The 20,024-nt window shown below is 66.7% G+C and overlaps 3 protein-coding genes across 6 annotated transcripts; 2 read left to right on the top strand and 1 right to left on the bottom strand.

Moving 5' to 3' along the window:
* Positions 1–4,703: 4,703 nt before the first annotated feature.
* GUK1 (guanylate kinase 1) lies at positions 4,704–12,211 on the bottom strand. 3 transcript variants are annotated; one of them, XM_080804669.1, is made up of 9 exons: positions 12,029–12,049; positions 11,254–11,359; positions 7,797–7,910; positions 7,203–7,244; positions 6,659–6,755; positions 5,391–5,529; positions 5,170–5,254; positions 4,964–5,049; positions 4,704–4,871 (listed from the first exon to the last, which is right to left on the bottom strand). In XM_080804669.1, the coding sequence occupies exons 3-9, from the start codon at positions 7,906–7,908 to the stop codon at positions 4,836–4,838; spliced, it is 597 nt and encodes a 198-aa protein (XP_080660795.1). In that variant the 5' UTR covers positions 7,909–7,910; positions 11,254–11,359; positions 12,029–12,049; the 3' UTR covers positions 4,704–4,835. The 3 variants fall into 3 exon arrangements, with proteins under 3 accessions (XP_080660795.1, XP_080660794.1, XP_080660793.1); XM_080804668.1 differs by having other exon boundaries at positions 11,254–11,363; positions 12,029–12,045; XM_080804667.1 differs by lacking the exon at positions 11,254–11,359 and having other exon boundaries at positions 12,029–12,211.
* A 46-nt stretch (positions 12,212–12,257) lies between these two features.
* MRPL55 (mitochondrial ribosomal protein L55) lies at positions 12,258–16,293 on the top strand. Of its 2 annotated transcripts, none has more exons than XM_080804670.1 (4): positions 12,258–12,435; positions 13,140–13,227; positions 14,968–15,169; positions 15,545–16,293. In XM_080804670.1, exons 2-4 carry the CDS (start codon positions 13,202–13,204, stop codon positions 15,695–15,697), a joined length of 381 nt encoding a protein of 126 aa, XP_080660796.1. In that variant the 5' UTR covers positions 12,258–12,435; positions 13,140–13,201; the 3' UTR covers positions 15,698–16,293. The 2 variants fall into 2 exon arrangements, with proteins under 2 accessions (XP_080660796.1, XP_080660797.1); XM_080804671.1 differs by having other exon boundaries at positions 12,324–12,435; positions 13,137–13,227.
* Positions 16,294–17,448: 1,155 nt separating this feature from the next.
* Positions 17,449–19,399, top strand: LOC308343834 (multiple myeloma tumor-associated protein 2 homolog). The gene is made up of 8 exons (XM_080805016.1): positions 17,449–17,685; positions 17,905–18,055; positions 18,165–18,210; positions 18,300–18,382; positions 18,498–18,570; positions 18,650–18,738; positions 18,945–19,073; positions 19,156–19,399. Exons 1-8 carry the CDS (start codon positions 17,592–17,594, stop codon positions 19,238–19,240), a joined length of 750 nt encoding a protein of 249 aa, XP_080661142.1. The 5' UTR covers positions 17,449–17,591; the 3' UTR covers positions 19,241–19,399.
* Positions 19,400–20,024: the final 625 nt, after the last annotated feature.

Raw genomic sequence — 20,024 nt, 5'->3', positions numbered from 1 at the left:
CTTGAGATTAGCTCTAGCTGAGTACGGAGGCAGACCCTGCCCTGAGGGGTGAGAAGCAGCGCTTGCCCCCCCGGGGGGCAGCCCCGAGGGGCAGAGGCCAAATGATGAGAGGTGTCAGGAGAGGGGGTCATCAGAGCTGGTTCTGCAGGACTTCAGTGGCGAGGGGGGTACAGTCTGGGCAGCCGGAGTCCGAGGCAGCGAGGCTCCCCTCCTTGTCCCAGTGCAGTGAGGGAGTCAGCGAGCTTGGGTGGAGGGCAAAGACTCAGAGATGGCACCACCCTCTGGCTCTTCCGGCGAGGGCCAATGCCCGGTGCCATGTGTATGTGTGTGCAGGGTCTGTGTCACACACTTGGGGACACCAGGGTCATTCTGCGGTCAGGAGGCTGCACTGACCAGCTCTGGCCTCAGTCCCTGCAGAAGGACCCTCCAAATCCAGCCCTCTGGCCCGAGATGCCTGCTGCCATGGGCAGATGGCAACCTCTGGTCCTTACCCTGCACGGCTCTCTGTCCTGCACCCCTGCACACCATCAGCAAACCCTGCATGCAACTCTGCCAGGCTCTGCCTTGCTGAGAGCCTAACCCACCAGTCACCTTAGGGGGCCTGTTGACCACGCCTCTGGGACTCCCAAAACTTTGCAATAACAGCCAAGCACACATGGCCCCACGCCAGGTAACCTCCACCCCAGGCCGAGCCCACAGCTGCAGGGCCTCACTCCTGGCATACCTGCCCCTCATACACCCATGGACACTTGCACACGTCCACACTCCACCACACCCCTACCCACGTCCTTGCTCCGCTCACACCTTGCACACACTCTACCCTGCACACACTCATGTGCCCACACATGTCCACACCAGGACCACATCCTGCGCTCCATGCCCTGACCCACCCTGCATACCCCTGGACACTACTGCATGCCCGCCCAAGCTCACCCCCCTCCACGCCCTACCCCGAACATGACCCCATATGCCAGACCTGCCCTGTACGCCAGGCATGCGTGTGACGGCCCACATCCCGTGCCCTGCCCTGTACATGGCCCCACATGCCAGGCCTGCCCAATACATGCCCCCACATGCATCTGTGCCCGCCCACACCCCATGCCCCGCGCCCCCTCCAATCTGCCTCCTGGGCTGGGACCTTAGTACAGTCCCCCATCAGCTTTATTTACCACTGTCTGGGGGTTCCTCACTACCTGGGGGCCATAGACCTGCCAGGGAGGGGAGGGGCTGGAATGTCGGGGGTTAGCATCAGAGATCTGGGGCTGAACAGGACACAGACAACTCCCCAGGGAATGTCAGGGTCACGTGTGTGTACACAGGTTTGTGCACACGCGTATTTGGAAGGGTGGAAATGTGAGCGCCGTGGTCCAGGCCCCTTCCGCAGCCACGAGCACACGCGCCGTGGTCCAGGCCCCTTCCGCAGCCACGAGCACATGCGCTCTCAGTCAAGGCCCCTGAGCTTGTGGAGAAGCTGCTGGGGCCATGGTGGGGCAGGAAATGTGCCAGAACACATGCGTGGGCCAGAGAGTGAGGAAGGACGTGCAAGCACACGCGCACACACCCGTGAGCAGCGATGCACATAAGCACGCACGTGCACACTCGTGCACACACTCTCAGGGTGCCCACGCGCTCCGCTCACGTGCCCACAACACGTGCGCCTGCACAGGCAGGCGTGGACGCACACACACCCACACAGGCAGGAGCATGCTAACACACGCACACACCTGCTCGCACGCGTGCACACAGTGAGGGACGTGGCAGCACCTTGCAGAAGCTCCCTGTGTCTGAAGCCATGCCTGCTGGAGTTAGAGCAGAGCAACGCAGTACTACAGACTGGGCTATAGGGTCCGACCCAAGTGCGCACCGATCGGCAAGGTTACGTGAATAAAAGGGGAAGGAACGGGGATCTGAAACAGTGTGCAGCCCCCTCCACGTAGCTCCGCCTCCCTCTGCTGACTCTCCCTGAGCTGCAGGCCCCAGGGAGGACCCTGACCCCCAGGAGGGCTGAGGGGCTGACTCAAGGCCATCCAGTGCGGCCAGTAGGCGGCCAGTGGGGCTGGGCCTCTGGCACGGGTGGGCTGGGGGGGTAGGGGTCCTGGTTTGCAGGAACCCTGGCTCCGTTCAGACAGCAGCTCACCCAGAGCTCTGTCAGAGCAAGTGTGGGTGGGATGGTACTCAGTGATGGGCGAGGAGGGGTCCAGGCTGCAGGCCAGGATCTGGGAGAAGCCTGGGCTTCAGGGGAGACTGCTGGACTGCCGGGAGGAGGGTGGTGGGCTCTAGCAGGCAGCAGAATGGCGGGCATCCATGCGTGCATCCATGAGTAGCCTCTGCACTTGAGCTCCCCTCACCCCTGGGTCTGAACAAAGGTCCTGGGAGTGGACGGAGCGTGCAGGGGGAAGGGCCAGGGCCTGCCCAGCCATTTCCTTCCCATCCCTGGCCCCGCTTCCTCCCAGGAACTGCTCCAGGGCCGGCCGAACTTCCTCCCCAAGGAGGGGCTGCCAGGCAGGCCCCCCGCCCCAAGCATGCTCAGCTCACCTGATCTGCAAGGGGTCCCCCGTGGGATCCTGGGGACACCAGAACCTAGAGTGCTGACAAGCACCCCAAGGTCAGCTTGGCCCTGAATTTCGGCCGGGCCACAGGCCACCCCCCTGTCTCCCCTGCCCCCCCCCACCCCGTGCAGCATCCGGGCACACCAGTCTCGCACTCAGGGTGGACCACGGCTGCCCCTGGGTCCTGCAGCAGGGCCCCCTTCAGGCCTCCTCCTGCTCCGCACTCAGCCTGCAGGGTCTGCCCAGAGAGCTCCGCCCTCACAGGGTGCTCAGCCCGCCAGCACCAGCGCGGTCCGTGTTCAGACCCTGACCTCACACGCATCTGCACGCTCGCCTACCTCACCCCCGCTTACACACAGGAGCGCCCCTCAGGCCCAGGGCGGGCTGGCAGAGGCAGAGGCGGGATGAACTGGGGAGGCTGGTGGGGCCAGCAAGCGCTCTCTGCGGTCCCTGCTTTCAGTGAGGGTCCTCCTCCCACGGGGGGGCCGGGTCTGCGGAGGGACTCGTGGGGGTTTCCCAGAGCTGACACAGCAGGGAGGCCTGCGGGGAGCCCTGGGCATGGGGAGAGGGCTGAAACCCGCGAGAGCACCCCGTGGGGCTCTGTGACCCTGCAGGCCGGCCCGGGGCCACCACTGCTGTGCAGGGGGCCTCCACCCCTCCCCAAACTGCCACCACCCAGCCTGGCACCCTGCCCAGGGCCGCCCGCCCGCACCCCACTCCTGCCTGGGCTGCCCAGACAACTCACTCACAACATCTGTGGCCCACGAGGGCCGCTCCTGGACAACAGGGCTCTGGTCTGCTCCCGGTGACCCCTGGGGCCCAGAGCTGAGAAGCTGGGGTCTAGCAGGCCCCCGTGAGGGTTTATGGGAAGGAACCCCAGGCTGGGTCAGGAGCGGGGCGCTCAGCGGCAGGTGTACCCACCCCAGTGCGTCTGCCCATGTGTGCGGGGTAGGCGTCCCCAGCCTCCCTCCAGGCCCGAACCGTCCGAGCCCGGCCTCCGGACACAACACAGCTGGTGGGCTGGCGTGGGCTGGCCGCACCAGCACAGCCTGAGGAGCCCCAGCTGCTGGGGGAGGTCCCCGGTGCACTCCCTTCCCTTCCCTTCCCGCTCACCAGCCGGCCTGAGCCGCCCTCGGGGCCCCTACCTCCCCCACCGTCCCGTTCGGTCCCGAGAACAGGAGAGCAGTCCCGCCAGGCCCGGGACCTGGTGTTCCCTGCCTGCCTCTCTTGAGCCTGACCCCCCGGGCCCACGGAGAGGGTGCCCGCTGCTCAGCCCCTACAGCTGCCCACACCTGGCCCCCTGGGCAGCGCCCTACCTCTTCCAGGCCAGGAAATGGGAGTCCCTGAGATCTGCCACCTGCCAGCCGGCTGGACAGAGGTCCTCCCAGGATGAGTGCCTGGCCGAGTCCCGGGCCTGACCCAGGGCCACCTCTCACCACCAAGCACAATGTGGGGGGAGGGCCTTCAAGGGCTCCATTGTTCCCCCCAAGGCCTGGGGTCTGAATTCCCGATTGTCCCCAGGGCTGGACAGGGCCCAGAGAGGGCAAGGGCCTCCCCTGACTGTGCCCCTCCCTCCGCACATCAGTCTGGCCCCACCTCACCTGCCTCCCGGCCAGGCTCCCACCTGCCCTCCAACGTGCATCTGTGCTTGGGGGGGTCTGCCTGGGTCCCACCACAGCGGCATGGCCTGGGCACGGACCAGGCCAGCCCCTCTCCCACCCGCCAAGGCCGCCCTGCCTCCAGTGACCTCCCTGGGACATGGGGACCTCACACAAGGCAGAGCGTGGCATCTGGCCTGCACCACGGCCCAGTCGAGGGACCCCCACAGGAGGAGGACCCCCGGACCCCTGTCGCCACCCGGAGCCTCAGGGCACCTCCAAGAGGCAGTGAGAGAGGCAGCTGCCATCTAGCGGGTCTGTCCATGCCTGCCAGGGCCCCAGTCCAGCTACGGGGACCCCACCCGCCCAGCCAGCAGCCCCCGCTCTCTCTGACGTGAAAATGGGGCAAAGGAAACCCCAGAGAAGTGGGCACAGGGAGTCCGGGGGTGCCCAGACCACCAGATGCCTGGTCGCCAGGACTGGGGGCCCACCGTGCAGGTGTGCCTGGTCCCTGGCCCCAAACCTCTGGCCCCAGATGTGATGTCATGGGCTCATGGACACTGTTACCCAGCAGTTCTTTATTAGGACACTGGCCCAGATCCGCGGCAGAGGGGCAAGGGGAGGCCAGGGTCCCCCAGCCGAGGCCATCTGCGCGGAAGCTGAGGGGAGTCCACAACGGGCGTCCTTCTCAGGAGCAGCTGGTCCTCTGAACGTTCTTGATTTCCTGCCATGGAGAGAGAAGGAGGGTCTCCCCCAGGGTCCGGGGTGACGGGCCACGCGGCCTGACCCTGCCCACTGTCCCCCTGCAGAGCCCACCTCAGAGAGCGCCTCCTCCAAGGTCCGGTAGGCCGTGTCCAGGTTGTCATTGATGATGACCAGGTCGAAGAGGCCCTGCTCCTTGCCTGGGGTGGGGGGACGGGGTCAGGGCAGCCCTCGCGGTCCTGCACAGGGACCCGGCTGCGGGGCGACCTGTGGTGGCGGAGGAGATGGGGACACACCCAGTGGCCCGAGCCCACACTCACTGCTCTCCATGTCCACCCGCGCGGCAGCCAGACGCTTGGCCAAGCTCTCCTCTGTCTCCGTGTTGCGCTGCCGCAGCCGCTGCTCCTGAGACACACGGGGGGGTGGGGGGTGGTCAGTGCCTCTGGGGTCGCGAGGCAGCTCCTGCCCCAGCCCGAGGCCCCTCCAGGGCTTCAGCGAGGCCGCTGCACCCCTGCCCACCCCCAGCCTCCCCCGCCCCCACCAGGACGTCCAGTGAGGGCGGCTGCACGAAGATGTAGATGGGCCGTAGGTCTGTCTTCTTGATGTTGCGCACGCCCTGCAAGTCCACGTCCAGCACGCAGATGCGGTTCATGGCCTGCACGGCCCGCACAGCTGCTTTGCTGGAGGACAGGGGCACAGGGGCTGCTCAGTGGGGCTGCCTGGACCCAGTAACCCCCCAAGGCCTCAAACGGCCTCTACACGACCATCACAGCCCATACTCTGGGCTCCCGCCTCCCCCACTGGCCTGCACTGGGCGTGGGCATGGCCAGGAGTGAAGGCAGGAATCTCCCCACACCCCAGCGTCTCCTCTACCTTTCTGGAAGCATGTGTGCTGGGCTGAGGGTGGCTGTGGCTTGTGGTACGAGGGCCCTAGCTGTCACTGCCCAACAGCCCCAGTGACCCCCCTCTGGGTCACAGCCCAGCTGAACCTAGGTCCTAGGATGGAACAAGATAGGTCTCGTGGGGTCTCTGCTTCACCCTCACCAGGGGGCTCAGGGACAGGCTGCACACGGAGGCGTGGCTGGGCCCAACTGCCCAGGACACTTCTCTGGACCTGTCAGCCCAGTAGGAAGAGCTGGCAAAGACTCTGGACTGGATGGGGTTGGGCAGGGCAGAGAGGGGAGCAGAGAGGAGGGAAGGGCAGAGGAGTGGAGGGGAAGGGAGGGGAGTGGATCAGAAGGGAAGGGAGGAGATGGAGAACAGGAGAGGGAAGGGGAGGGGAGCGGAGGGCAGGAGAGGGGAGCAGAGAGCAGGGCCAGGAAGCAGGGGGGAGGGCAGTGGAGGAGAGGGGAGCGGAGCAGAGGGTAGGAGAAGAGAGGGGAGGGGAGTACAGCAGAGGAGAGGAGTGGAGGAGAAGGATGGAAGAGGGAAGAGAACAGGGGAGTGGAGGGAAGTGGAGGGGAGGGGAGCGGAGCGGAGGGCAGAAGGCAGGGGAGCCGAAGGCAGGGCACTCCAACGCCAGCCACTGGCTGGTGGGAACGCAGACCACAGTATGGCCTGTGCACCTAGGAGAACAGGATTCCCTGCCGTGCACCTGTCCAAGGGGCCTATGGTTTCCCCGGTGGCCGGCCAGGTGGACACAGGAGTGCTAAGGCAGCCTGGAGAGTCCCAACTCCTGGCCCGTCTCAGACCCTGGCACGGTGGGCACCTTACTCCAATGGGCCCGGAGAACCCACCCAGGATCCCCTGCATAGGTCGAGCTACAGGGAGAGCCCCCGGGAAGGAGGGGAGGCACCCAGCGTGGCCCACCTAGTCCCATACAGGTTCCCCGAGAACTCGGCGTGCTCAATGAAGTCGCCCGCGGCGATGTCCCGCTGCATCACTTCTCGGGTCACGAAGTAGTAATCTGCAAGGAGGGCCAGCTGAGGCTTGACCTCTGCGAAGCCCCAGGGTGCTCGGGGACCAAGTGCGACCAGAGTTGGCTTCTGTGAAGACCTCTGTGCTCTGCCGAGCAGGGAACACAGGCACACGTGGCACTTTCTCGCACCATCCCTGCCATGGTGAGCCGGAAACCACGGGCTTTCCGGGGAGAGGCTCCAGGGGGCCTGGAGATGGCCAGCCTCAGGGGCGGGGTGGGGTGGGGAACGAATGTTTCTAGTCCTGTGGAGACTACCGGGCATGCCTGTGGCACAACTGCGACGTCAAGGTCGACTACACACAGGGGCACGGAGAGCTGCACACCTCTCAGCAGGGGGCACCTGTGGCAACCTCAGCCCGGCCCCACCCAGCCAGCCTGCTGTAGGCCCCTGAACCGGCCCACCCTGCAGACAAGGATGCCAAGGGTCCAGCTTACCTTTGCCATTCTCTTCTCCAGGCCGCGGATTCCGCGTGGTATCTAGAACACGAGCCCTGATCACTCTGGGACACCTGGAGCCCCCACAGCCCACCCCCAGCCTCCTGCAGGGCCTGGCTCAGCCCACGTGTTAGGGGAGCTGCCGGTCAGGGGCAGCGGTGCGGGGACCGTCCCCCGTGTGTGCGTGTGTGTATGTGTGGGTCCTCCAGGATGAGTTAGCATGTAGGACGTCCCCCTCCCCGTGTGTGGGTGCATGTGGCCCCCCAGGGTGGATGAGCATGTAGGGCAGCCCCTCCCCGTGTGTGTGTGTGTGTGTGTGTGTGGACCCCCCGGGGCGGGTCAGCATGTAGGGCAGCCCCTCCCTGTGTGTGTGTGTGTGTGTGTGTGTGTGTGTTTGTGTGTGTGGACCCCCCAGGGTGGGTCAGCATGTAGGGCAGCCCCTCCCCGTGTGTGTGTGTGTGTGTGTGTGGAGCCCCCAGCGCGGGTCAGCATGTAGGGCACCCCCTCCCTGTGTGGCTGTGCGTGTGGACCCCCTGGAGTGGGTCTGCAGGGCTGACACCCCCCCAGCCTCCCTGCCCCTGGCCAGAGCCTCACGGGACACGCTGAACCCGAAGACACTGCCGTGCTCCTGCAGGAGTCTCTTGAGCAGGGTGCTCTTCCCGGCCCCTGAGGGTCCACTCAACACGACAGGCCGTGGTCCTGACATCCCTGCGGGGAGGGAGACAGACATCAGTGCGGCCTGAGGAACACATCCACCTGCGTGGGGCAGAGTGGGGGCCCTGGATGAGGACAGAGCTTCCCCCAGGAACAGCTGCTACACACAACAGCACCAATGTGTGGTTCCTGGCAGTCCATTGCTGGACCTCAGCTCCTGGCCCTACACACACTACAGGCTCCGTCCAAGTCAGCAGAGTCCCAAGGCGTGTTCTCACAATGACCGTCGGATCGTGAGGACGGACCCCACAGGACCCCAGTGTCCTCAACCCTCTGGTCTGTGGGCTCTGGGAAGCCCCTAGGAGCAGTGGGGTCTGCAGACCAGGAGGACAGCCCACAGTGCAGGGCTGGGACACCGGCCCCCAGGAGCAGTGGGGTCCACAGAGGACCCGGCCCCCAGCTCTGCGTCCCAGGCCAGGAGGACAGCCCGCAGTGCAGGGCTGGGACACCGGCCCCCAGGAGCAGTGGGGTCCACAGAGGACCCGGCACCCAGCTCTGCGTCCCCAACTAGGAGGACAGCCTGCAGCGCTGGGATGGGGCACCGGCCCCCAGGAGCAGCGGGGTCCACAGAGGACCCAGCCCCCAGCTCCGCATCCACCCACCACCCCCAGCACGCCCCACTGGACCCACCTCCGACCCACTTCCCGTTGGGATGCGGCCTCTGAGCTGCTGGGCGGCTCTGAAGAGCTGGGAAGGGGTGGTAATCCCAGGTGGGCAGGCTCCCGCCCTCTGAGCGCTAAATCCCTCCCTAGGCAGCCAGCCCCTCCGCCCAGGACAGAGCAAAGGCTGCTACCGGCCCTGTGCCCACCAGGCCCCGTGGCGAGCCACGTGTCTAGGGGGCAGGGAGCCACGGTGGGGGGGGCGCTCTGGGGCCTTGGAGCCACTCCGTCTGGCTGGGCCCTGCGGGGTTCTGCCTGGAGGAGCCTGCACCCGCCCTGGGGCTGCCCTGTGTCCCCGCCCCGGGCCACTTGTTCTCCTAATCCTCGATGTAGGCCAACACGGTAATCTGGCTCAAGCTCGGCTATTCTGCATGGGCCCTGGAAGGACGGGAAGCAGGAGGCCTCCCCTGCTGAGGGCACGCGACAGGAGCTGGTCACCACACGGACAGTCACCTCCACCGACCCCTCTGCCCGGTGTCCAGCTCAAGGACGGCCCTGCTGGACTCCCAGCTCCGCATGGCATCCTGGCTTTCCCACCCACAGCCCCAGACCCTGACTAGGCAGGATCGCCCTGGGTCTGTCTGGCTTCCCGGGTGCTGGGACAGGGGTGGTGAGAATGGGGCAGGGGTGGAAGGTGCAGGACGGCGGAGAGAGGGCGCTGAGGCCTGTCCACCACGCACCTGGCCCCCGGCAGGCAAAGTTCTGACCCCACACGTCTCCCCGGGACCTGCAGGGTATTGGTGCCGTGGGAACTCAGGCTCCTCTGAGCAACGGTCCCGGAGAGGACCAGAAGGCCTGTCTAGCTTTTGTTCACAGCACCAAACTCCAAACCCAGCAGATATGACAGGAACCTCGGGACCTGGCCCAGAGCGCCAACCTCCAGGCACAGAGAACCTCAAAGGATTCCCCATCCAGGACCACGTGAAGAGGCACCTCTGGCCAAGGATGTCCCCGCAGGACCCCCATTCGCCCAGGAGCCCCGCAGCTCCCCACTATAAAGTCCCATGCCTGCGGGCAGGGCTGGATCTCCATCAGCTCCAACGTGTGCAGACGACACATCCACCAGCAAAGACACGTCTCCCACGTATCTTTGGGACATGGCTGCAAGGCGCACACAGAAGGCCCAGCGCCTGCCACCCACGGGGCGGGTCCCACAGGTCCCACCCGCCACCTCCCGTCCATCCTGTGCTGGGAGTCCCGGGCCTGCCACCCACCAGGGCACTGCTGTGAGCAGCGGTGCTCACTCAGGGTCCACCGAGGGTGCTAGCTCACTCTCCGCCTGGCTCTGAGCCAACGCCTCCCCCTGCCCGCCTTCTCCCACAGGCTGTGCTCCCAGCCCCGCTGGCCTTCAAGCCCAGGTCAAGCCCAGGCTCCAGACCTGCCCAGGGCTGGGTGTCTCTCCGCCCTCCCTCAAGGTCTACCACACTGATAACGGCTGGTAAGAACACCCGCCTCGCACTGACATCTTGCAGGGGTGGGGTTTGGCCATCTTGGGCCCCACAAGGGCACAGAGTCCTTCCTCGCCCAAGCACCAGCTCAGCCGGACACAAGCTCACACAGACCACACCAGGCAGCCTGGCCTTGCGCCCAGTGGCCACGGTGGCACAGTCCCACCCAAACCCACTTCCAACAGGAGCACACCCAGAAAGGGCGTGTGCCCTCTCCTAAAACGTGACACCCAGCTGGACCTGGGCCAAAGAGTCTGGCCCCCAGATGGGCTGGGTGGGGGAGGGGGACAGGTCCTGGCTACTCGAGCTTCCGGAAGCCTGGCTGGAAGTGGGTCACCACAGTGCAGTGGCATCTTCTCACTTCCTCTCGCGGGGGTGGGGGGAGGGAGGGTGTATCCTTCCTGGAAAGGAAGCCGGGGCCTCTGAACTGTGAACAACTCTAGCAGTGGTGGACAGGCCAGGGCATCAGAGGGATGGGGCAGGAAGAAGCCCAGGCCCTCTGAGGGGGCCAGCCTAGCTCACACAGGGGAAACTGAGGCTGGCACCGGCAGGGCCAGGGAGGGACCTGGAGCCAGAGTCTAGAGGCTTGCAGCACCTCACCCTCACGGCTGCACCCTTCCTCCTGGACATGGAGGTCACCCCCTTCCGCCCCCAATCACACCACAACGCCACTGCCTTCACGCTCCTCTTCAAGCCATCCGCACGCTCCTCCTGGCTAAACCCGATGCAGGGCAAAAACCAGAAATGGTTTACACTCCGACACCAAAGAAGCAGAGTCTGGGTGTGGTCGAAACCAACAGCGTCCGTTCACCCTCGGAACCTCTAGAAGCCAGTGTCCAGGAACTGCCAATGCCCCTCGTTCCAGCCAAAGACGGGGGGCTTGGTCCCCAGGCTCCCAGAATGGAAAAGGAAGTGCAAGGCACCTGCGCCAGGCCCGGCCACGACCTGGGTTGTGAGAGGGCCTGTCTGGCTGCGGGGGGGGGGGGGGGGGGGGAGGAAACCACAGGCGTCCCAGAGCCCTGCGGGGTCCAGAAGGCTCCAGGAAGTCCACGCTGGGGAGGCGTGCTGCCCAGAAGCCTTCACAGGGCACTCGAAGGATGGCCATGGAAGTCCATCGCGGCCTCTCTCCTGCACCCCTGGGCCCCACGCTGGCCAGGAACATCTCACTTCCATTCTCCCCTTCGTCCCCAACGAGAAGGACCCGTGACAGCCAGCGAGGGGCCCCAGCACCTGGATGGACGAAGGGGGCTCCCTCTCACTGTAAACAGCTCCAGTTACATCAGACGGCCAGTGTCCAGCAGCCCAGACTGACGTCTCCGGTCCTCAGAGAAGATGTCTGCCTAGAACACCCAGGAGTCAGACACAAAGGCCGCCAACACCCTACTGCCGGGCGAGATCTTGCGTCCGCACCGCCTGACAGTGCCAGACAGCGGGGTGGGCCAGGACCTCACAGCCATCGCAGGGACAGGAGGGAGCCCCTTAGGGTGGGGACAGCTCGGAGGACCAGCTCGGCCTGGGCAGGACCCCGCGGCCATCCCGGCGACCCGGGGGGGGCCCTCGGGGCGGGGACAGCTCAGAGGACCTCGGGGCATGCCCTCCCGGTGCGGACGGAAGTCCACCCGAGAGCTGCAGCAGCGGGACGGCTTCCCTCCGTGAGCTCCGCGAGGTCAGCGCGTGTCCAGGGCCGTCCGCATCCGCCTGTCCCGGGGCTCCAGCGGGCGCGCGACCCACCTCGGGAGCGCTGCCCGGCTGCGGCCCGCGTCTGCCCCCGGCGCCCCGCAGACGCCGCCCCGGCTTCCAGCGCGCACCCTCCGGCCGCGTCCCCGACACCGCGAGGGTCGGCACCGCGGCGCGGCTCGTAACCTGCCCCGGGAGGGCACGAGCTCCACCGCACACCCGTACGTAAGGACGCAGGGCCCCGCCGGGACCCCCGGACGGCGCCTCGGGAACCCCGGTCCGCGAGGGGCACGACCCCGCGCCCGCCCCGGAAGGCCCCGCCACTCACCATCCGTGGGGACCCGGCCCAAGGCGGCCGCCGCCAGCCCGGCCAGCGGGCGTCGCAGCATGAGCGACGCCGCCGCCGCCGCCGCCCGCCCGCGGGGCGACGTCACAGCTCCGCGTCCGCCCTCAGCGGAGGCGTACGTCATGGAGCCGCGCCGTACCCCGCCGTCCGTAGCACGACGTCATAGCCCCGCGCCCGGCCCTCGCGGAGGCGTACGTCATGGAGCCGCGCCGGCCGCCTGCGTCCCAGGGCTGCGCGTCGTAGCGCGGCGCCGACCTTGCGTCGCCCTCAGGGTTGTCCTCACCTCCACGCGACGCAGCGCTCGCGGATGACGTCGCGGCGGGGCCTGGGTGGCGGGTCGGCCGGGACGCCGGGGTTCGGCGTTGCTGCGGAGCTCAGGCAGGGGGCAGGTGGGTGCGGTACGGGGTTTTCGCGACGGGCGGGCCGGGCCCCGCCGCCGGCGGCTCGTCTCCCAGCCTCTCCTTTCCCTCCGGGTCGCTTCCGGAGGCGGAGGGAGGCCCGCGGACGCCCTGTCTACGCCGACCGGGAGGCCCGTCTTCGTGGGCGGTCGGACGCCGGGGGTCGCGGGCCGTCGGCGTCCCGGCTCCCCCGCCATCCGGATCCCGGCGCCCCGAGTCTCCCCTGCCGTCCGGGCCCCGGTAGCCCGAGTCTCTCCCGCCGTCTCGACCCCGGAGCTCGGCCCGGTGCCCCGAGTCCCTCCCGCTGCCCCGAGTCTCTCCTCCATCCCGACCCGGGCGCTCGGCCCCAGGGTCCCGAGTCTCCGCCGCCGTCCCGACCCCGCTGTATGCCGGGGAAGCAGGTGGTCTTGAGGAGCCCCCACAGTGTATGTTCCACTCTGTCCTCGAGCGGCTTCCCCCACTCCGTGACCCGCTGGAAAGGATCTGCACCGGGCCACGGGGTTGCTGGCGCAGAGGTTTGGGTGTGCGGCACCTCTAGACTGCAGGTGCGAGAGGGACTGGCAGAGACCCGACGACGACTCCCCCGTAGGAGACGCCCTTGGGTCTATGGCTTCTAACGGGCTGGGGTTCCCTGAAGGTCAGTTTGGTGGGAATCCTTGTCTTTTAAAGCGATGTCTTCTTTCCTTGCCCAGCAGGTTGCCCACCAGGCCAGTGGCTGAGCCTGAGCCTCCACGTGCCACAAGGGCCCTGAGGAGGAATGGCCGCCGTGGGCAGGCTGCTTGGGTAAGCAGGGGTTTCTGGGCCCCTGGGGACTGCCGTCATGGGGCCATCTCAGGGGAGCCCTCCCAGCCAGTGTGTTAACGTGGAGCAGATGGAAGCCACAGCAGGCGTGGAGGGCGGAGTGGAGCGGTTTGTGAGTCCTCGGCCCCAGACACGTGGTGCTGGTGATATTCCTGTGGGATCCTGCAGCCCAGCCTGGCTCTGGGTCCTCCCCGAGGGCCATGCCTTCCAGCTCTTCCCCCCAGAACTGCCCCCCCCCCCCACCCCTGGCTTCCCCGAGATGAGAAGTATGGTGTGGCCACAGCATTGCTGGAGAAGCCAAGCCGGGGGGTTTCTAGTGGGTCCTGTGGAATTCGGGAGATAGGAAGAAAGGGGTGGGGCACGTGGAGCTGGGCAAAGGACTCTGGCTGCAGGGCCCTCGTCCCAAGACAGTTCACGTTCTAGCCGCTGGAACGGTTCCGGCCCCAGCCTGCCCAGCCGGGCTTCTCAGGGGTGGCGGTGTCTCGAGCTCCTGGGTGCCGCCCCCCACCCAGCGTGCCTGCTGCAGGCTTCCCTGGTGCTGGCGCTTACCACCAGTCTCCTGTCTGCATCTCCGTGACTCTGTCAGCGGGTCTGGGGTCTTCTGTCAGAACTGACTCAGGGCCCAGTGACAGCTCCGGGACTTCCCAGCAAACAGGGTGTGTTCTTGCTGGTAGGAGGGCCAGAGTCTGGTATCCCACACACACCCTCACTCAGCCCAAGGGGTTGCTGGGAAGTGCAGGGTGTGGAGGGAACGCCCCCGAGGTAGGTGCTTCTGGGCTGGAGCTCTGCGGCTGCAGGGCACTCAGCCAGGCTGTCCTGTGAGCGGAGAGGCCCCAGAGCATGGGGACGCAACTAGAGCCGGTGGGAATGGTTTGGGCGGGACGTCTTGGTTCTTCCTATGCCTTGGCAAAGGCACGTGGTGGGTGTCTGCCCCTGGAGTAGCCCACCGCCCCGGGGGAGCTCTGGAATTGTGCCTTGTGACAGCCTGGGGTCTGAATCCAAGTTTGCGGGGAAGCCAGGCTGGAAGGGACGGGATTGCTGTGGGGTCGCTCTGCCGGGCAGAGGGCGCACACAGGGCTTCGTCCCCTCCTGTCACCTCCCGGCAGGCCCCCTCCCCGTAGGGCACCTGCGGTGTGCAGGAAGGGCAGGTGTCTGCCACGCCCGGGGGCATTTGGAGGGGGGGACTGCAGGGGTCTTGGTCTGCCCAGGCTGCCCTCACAGAACGCCATAGGTGGGGCAGCCCCCCTCCCCAGGTCTGGAGCCTAGAAGTCTGAGTGCAGGGTGCCAGCAGGGTGGGTTCTGCTGAGGCCTGTCTTCCGGGCTCGGAGTTCTCCCGGGGGAGCTCTGCTCTCTGGCTCTGGTAAGGATCCCCGTCCCAGCATGGGTGCCTTCGGGACCTCACGTAATCCTAATGTCATCCCGTGGAGGTTAGGGCTTCGATGTACAAGGCTGGGGGAATGCAGGAGTCGAAGCCACGGGACAGGAAGTCGTCTCCTGCCTGATGCTTGGCACCCTAAGCCCACTGGGGTCCCAGCTGCTGACTTCTGACCTCACTCGTCTGAAAGTCTCCTGCACTTGCCTCAGTGGTCTCTTCCATGGGGCAGAAGCTGTTCTGACCAGGCGCCACTACAGTATGCGTCACTGTGTGCCCCCATGGGGGCTGGGTGGCGTGGGCGCTTTGGCCCCAGCGGCAGCCCCTGACCCGTGTGTGTGTGTTTACAGCCTGCTGCGGCAGCCCGCGTTGACGGGGTATGCTCTGGTGGATGCCCGCTTACATACGTCCTCCTGGCAGGCCGACAGCAACAGGGCCTCGCTCACACGTGTGCACCGACAAGCCTATGCACGCCTCTACCCCGTGCTCCTGGTCAAGCAGGACGGCTCCACCATCCACATCCGCTACCGGGAGCCGCGACGAATGCTTGAGGTGTGCCCCTCGCCCCGCCCGCGCTCCCTGGGGCACAGTCCTGGCAAGCTGGCCGGTAGCAGCCGCCCCTCCCAGGGCTTGTGGGCTCAGGAGCCACAGCAGCCATGAAGTGGAACTGCTGAATGAGGAGAGGGACAAGGAAGAGTGGAGTTAGTTCCCTGCACGGGTCAGGGCCAGACAGCAGCTGTGTGTCTGCCAGGTGGCAGTGTTGGGGAAGCAAGCAGAAGTGTTTGCTTAAAGAGTGAGAGCCCTGAGGGGAGACAGAACCCAGCAGAAGATAGAAACTCTCACCCACACCGTGGAAAATGAGGTGCAGGAGACACGGGCAGGGCCCCAAGCCCTCGGAGTGAGCTGTGTACATGTCCCTCCCCACAGATGCCTGTGGACCTGGACGCCCTGTCCCCAGAGGAGAGGAGGGCACGGTTCCGGAAACGCGAGGCCCAGCTCCGAAAGAAAGAGGAGGAGGAGCCAGAGCTCAGTGATGACTTTGACGTGGAGCAGTACAAGCGGTTTTGGACGAAAAAGTGATGGGCCTGGAAGCTGCCTGGGTGGGGGATGCGAGTGCAGGGACGGGCTGTCTTTACACGGTGTGTTCACAAAGCCGTCTCCACGTTGCCTTGCCTTCTGGGCCAGCCAAGCCAACTAGGTTGTCTAGAATTGGGTCGGGCTGTGGTGTTTGCACGAGGCCTGAGGGGCACGCGGGCCACCAGTGTAGGAGGAGGAAGGGGAACCAGAGCCAGTGCCCGTGGGCCCTGGAGCCCCCTCACCCCATCCCCCCTTCAGCCTCAGGACACGAGGGGCTCTCCTGGTGGAGCACAGCAGCCACAGGGGTGGGGTGGGAGGAGCGGGGTATCTGGGAAGACAGCACGGGTGGACCCTGCCCCTCACCCGGGCTCCCAGCTGCTCCCGGCCCATAGGAGTAGGGGTGTTGGGGAGCCTGGGTGGCTCAGTGGGTTAAGCCTCTGCCTTCGGCTCAGGTCATGATCTCAGGGTCCTGGGATCGAGCCCCGCATCGGGCTCTCTGTTCAGCAGGGAGCCTGCTTCCTCCTCTCTCTGCCTGCCTCTCTGGCGACTTGTGATCTCCATCTCTCAAATAAATAAATAAAATGTTTAAAAAAAAAAAAGGAGTAGGGGTGTTCACTGGCAGCAATGACATACTAGGCTTTCTGTGGGCACTTGCCGTTTTTCTGTTCTGGGGTGGGTTTCCCCTAGCCAGGCTTCTGTGCGACCAAAGGAGCAAGTTCTAACCTTTGCAAGTGCAGCCAGCATGGCCCAGACCCAGGACTGACCTGTGTCCTGTTCCGGGCTGTCGATCCAGGCTGTGTCTCTGAGACCTGGGGCCTGTACTGCAGCTGGGAAGGACGTGCAGGCGTGACAGAGGGAGGGAGGGAGGCGGCTGTGTCCCTGGCTCCCAGGGACAGGTGCTGGGCTGATCCACCCAGCACGCTGCGACGGCCAGTTCCAGGAGACGCCCATCGGCCTGGTGAGTGCTTGGTGGGCACAGCAAGTTACACACCACACTTGCGGGGAACTGGCAGCAGGGAACAGACTGGGCACAGAACGGGCACGTGGGCACTGGCAGTCACAGGCAGCGTGTCGGGGATAGGCAGTTGCTAAGATGGCTCACACAGAGGGATTCTGGCAGAAGCCACGCCACGGGGCTGTGGCCCAAGCAGGCCTGGCAGCGCCCACAACGCCCAGCTCTGCGTAGGAACCTGCAGCCCTCCTGAGGGTGGGGGTCTGAGCACGGGTTCCCGCCACACCGCGTGATGCGGACGAGGACCCGAGGGCCTGTCTGCAGAGCTCTGGGAGTCCTTCCAAGTCTCCCGAGACTTCCTGTCCACCGACCCCAATCCCCGGCCTCCGCCCATCGGGGGCACGATGGCAGGAGGGGCAGCAGGCTCCGAGCTGACCCAGCTTTGCTCAGCACCTGGGGCTGCCCACCTGCCCTCCCACGCTGGCGCCCCCGCGGGACAGCCCAGACACAGGGGCGAGCGGAGGCTCCGAGGCGACTCGGTGCACGACGAGGGCGCTTCCCGTGGAGCCCGGGCGCCGCGGGCCGGGACGTCGGTGCAGCCGCGCTCTCTGCGAGGGCACGGCCCCGACACCCGGCGCACCCGCGGAACGCAGTCTGGGGACCCTGCGTGGTCGCAGGGACAGCGCTCGGCGCCCAGGCCCGCGCCTTGCGTCCGGCAGGGCGCCGGCGCGCTGAGCGGCCGCGGGGGCGGGACGGGAAGCCTCGCGCAGGCGCGCCGGGGCGGGGCGGGGCGTAGGGGAGCGAGGCCGGGGCGCGGAGAACGCCGGACCTGCACGGGGGTGACGTCACGGCGCGCGACGCGGGAGCGGGGGCCGGCGGCGGCGCCGCCCGGGGCGGCGAGGCCGGGGCTTGGGAACGCCGGGGGCCGGCGGGCGGCTTCGCATCATGTTCGGCTCCAGCCGGGGCGGCGTGCGCGGCGGGCAGGACCAGTTCAGCTGGGAGGACGTGAAGACCGACAAACAGAGAGAGAACTACCTGGGTCAGCGCGGCGCCGGGCCCGGGGGCGGGGGGGGGGGCGTCGAGGTGCGCGGGGAGCCGCGAGGGCGGGGAGCGGGGGTCCGCGGGTGCGGGGAACGGGGCGGCGGGGGTGCCCGGGTGCGCGGAGCCGCGGGTGCCGGGGAGCGCAGGGCTGCACCCCCGGGGGACGCGGGAGGCGCGCCGACCCGCCGGCCGAGCCCTGGACACTGCTTCCCCGCAGGGAACTCGCTGATGGCTCCGGTGGGCCGCTGGCAGAAGGGCCGCGACCTCACCTGGTACGCCAAGGGCCGGGCGGACGGCGCGGGACTGAGCCGGGAGGAGGAGCTGGCGGCCGTGCGGCAGGCGGAGCAGGAGGCACTCATGGCGGCGCTGTGAGTGCGCCCCGCGGGTTTGGGGATGCGCTGGGGGGGGCGGCGGGCACGGAGGGGCGGGGCCCGGGTGCGGCCTGCAGCCCCTGAAGTTCGCCCGCGGCCCCCGCAGAGGCTACAAGAACGTGAGGAAGCAGCCCACGGGCCTGAGCAAAGAGGTGAGGGGGCCCTTTCGGGGGGCGGGGGCGCGGGGGGCGCGGGGTTGGGGGGGTGGAGCTGCTGCGAGCGCCCGCGTGCCCCCGCACAGGACTTTGTGGAGGTGTGTAAGCGGGAAGGAGGGGACCTCGAGGAGAAGGGAGTGGACCGGCTGCTGGGCCTGGGGAGCTCCAGGTGCGTGGCGAGGGGTGGATGGGGCGCGTTGGGCTTGCGCAGGCAGCACCTGGCGGAGGCGGAGGCCCGGGGCCAGTCGGTCTCATCGTGGGGGTTCTCCCCCGCCTTCCCGCAGCGGCTCGGCAGGCCGAGTGGCGTTGTCCCGGGAAGACAAGGAGGCCGCCAAGCTGGGGCTGTCGGTGTTCACCGTAAGTGCCAATGTCCCGCGGCGACCCCCACTTCCCGCAGAGCCCCCCGCCCCCCAGAGTGAGTGACCTTCCTCTGCAGCACCAGCGCGTGGACAGCAGCCGGCCAGGCTCCTCACCAGCCTCGGCTAGGAAGAAGCCTCGGTCAGAGGAGGACAAGGCAGAGCCCGGGTAAGGGCTGCACCCCCGCCTGTCCCAGGGGTCTCTGGGTGCACTGGCTGCCCGCTGGGTCCCCAGAGGGCGGTGCGCCGATGGGCCCCGGGCAGGGGGAGGGCGGGTGTCCCCGGAAGTCCCCGGACACAAGAGGAAGGCATGCTGGATGGGCTGGCTATGGGCACCTGTGGTCAAGACCTGGCGATGAGGCCATGTGCTCCCAGCCCAGAGAGCCACAGGAAAAGCAGGAAAGAGAAAAAGAAGAAGAAGAAGAAGAAGCACAAGAAAGAGAAAAAGAAAGACAAGACACACCGGAGCAGGGTGGCCTCCCTGCTGCCCCCCACCTCTGCAGGGTAGGTGGGCCTCTGCCTTGGGGTGGCCTGGGGGGTGGGGCAGGGCAGCCTCCCACATTCAGGGCATCGCTGGTCTCCCCAGATCTGGTCGCCGCAGGCACGGCTCTGACTCGGACGTGGACTCCTCGCCCTGTTCCAAGAGGCGGCGCCAGCACCACAGTGACTGAGGCCTGCCCCCCCCCCCCAACAGCCTCCGGGCCAGCAGCTTCCAGAGCGAGTGCCACCCGAGGAGGATGCACTGGGCCTGGGAAGAGCCCACACAGTCGCTTCTATTTTTCTTTCACTCACTCTTTGTACTGAAATAAACTTATTTTAAGGGGAACATATCTCACTCTCCAGGGAAGATGTTGGCCCCGTGTTCTGGTAGAACCAGCCTGAAACTGTTGGGAGGTGGACTTCCCTGTGCTGGTGTCCTGCAGTCCCACATGGGCCTGGGCCTGGGCCTGACGCTTAGATTGTTAAGGGGCACAGACTTGTCTCTGGCGTGCCCCCCCCCACTCTCCCCCTGGGGACCTGCCTGCTGAGTCCTCTCTGCTTCTCCTGGGTAGGACCAGGCCTTCTGCCGCCTCTGCAGGGGGGTGCACACGGAGCCAGACTAACCCTTACAACCAACTAGAGTGAGGACAAAACCAGGATGGGTTTGTAATTCTGAAGATAACTCTGTGCTCACGACCCTGACCCTGACCCTGGTCTTCAGGCTGTTGGTAGAGGTGAGTGATCCGGGGTGGAGGCCAGACTGGGCATCTCCTACTGGCCAACAGCCTTACCGGGCTGAGGAGCAGGGACTCCTGGAAGGGCCCCAGAGCGGAGGGCGGGCCTCCAAGGAGTAAGAGGGGCATGTGGCAGCAACAAGGGGTCAGGAACAGAGCGACTGGGGTGTGTGCCTGTTTGCAAGCAGGTGTGCACCACGGAGGATGGGCATGGGGAAGAACAGGCAGCCTGCACGCAGAA

This window comes from Martes martes (genome assembly GCF_963455335.1).
Source record: "Martes martes genome assembly, chromosome: 5".
NCBI lineage: Eukaryota > Metazoa > Chordata > Mammalia > Carnivora > Mustelidae > Martes > Martes martes.
This window is presented reverse-complemented; position numbering and strand designations above follow the sequence as displayed.

Excerpts from the sequence above, each read along its gene's own strand:
- GUK1 (XM_080804667.1), bottom strand. The coding sequence starts at position 12,170 with ATGACGTACGCCTCCGCTGAGGGCGGACGCGGAGCTGTGACGTCGCCC. Across the intron at positions 5,255-5,390 it reads CGCCCTCACTGGACGTCCTG|GAGCAGCGGCTGCGGCAGCG; the intron begins GTGGGGGCGGGG and ends CGTGTGTCTCAG. Across the intron at positions 5,050-5,169 it reads GCGGGTGGACATGGAGAGCA|GCAAGGAGCAGGGCCTCTTC; the intron begins GTGAGTGTGGGC and ends CCCCCACCCCAG.
- MRPL55 (XM_080804670.1), top strand. The coding sequence starts at position 13,202 with ATGGCCGCCGTGGGCAGGCTGCTTGG. Across the intron at positions 13,228-14,967 it reads GCCGTGGGCAGGCTGCTTGG|CCTGCTGCGGCAGCCCGCGT; the intron begins GTAAGCAGGGGT and ends GTGTGTTTACAG. Across the intron at positions 15,170-15,544 it reads AGCCGCGACGAATGCTTGAG|ATGCCTGTGGACCTGGACGC; the intron begins GTGTGCCCCTCG and ends CCCTCCCCACAG.
- LOC308343834 (XM_080805016.1), top strand. The coding sequence starts at position 17,592 with ATGTTCGGCTCCAGCCGGGGCGGCGTGCGCGGCGGGCAGGACCAGTTC. Across the intron at positions 18,211-18,299 it reads CCACGGGCCTGAGCAAAGAG|GACTTTGTGGAGGTGTGTAA; the intron begins GTGAGGGGGCCC and ends GCCCCCGCACAG. Across the intron at positions 18,383-18,497 it reads CTGGGCCTGGGGAGCTCCAG|CGGCTCGGCAGGCCGAGTGG; the intron begins GTGCGTGGCGAG and ends GCCTTCCCGCAG.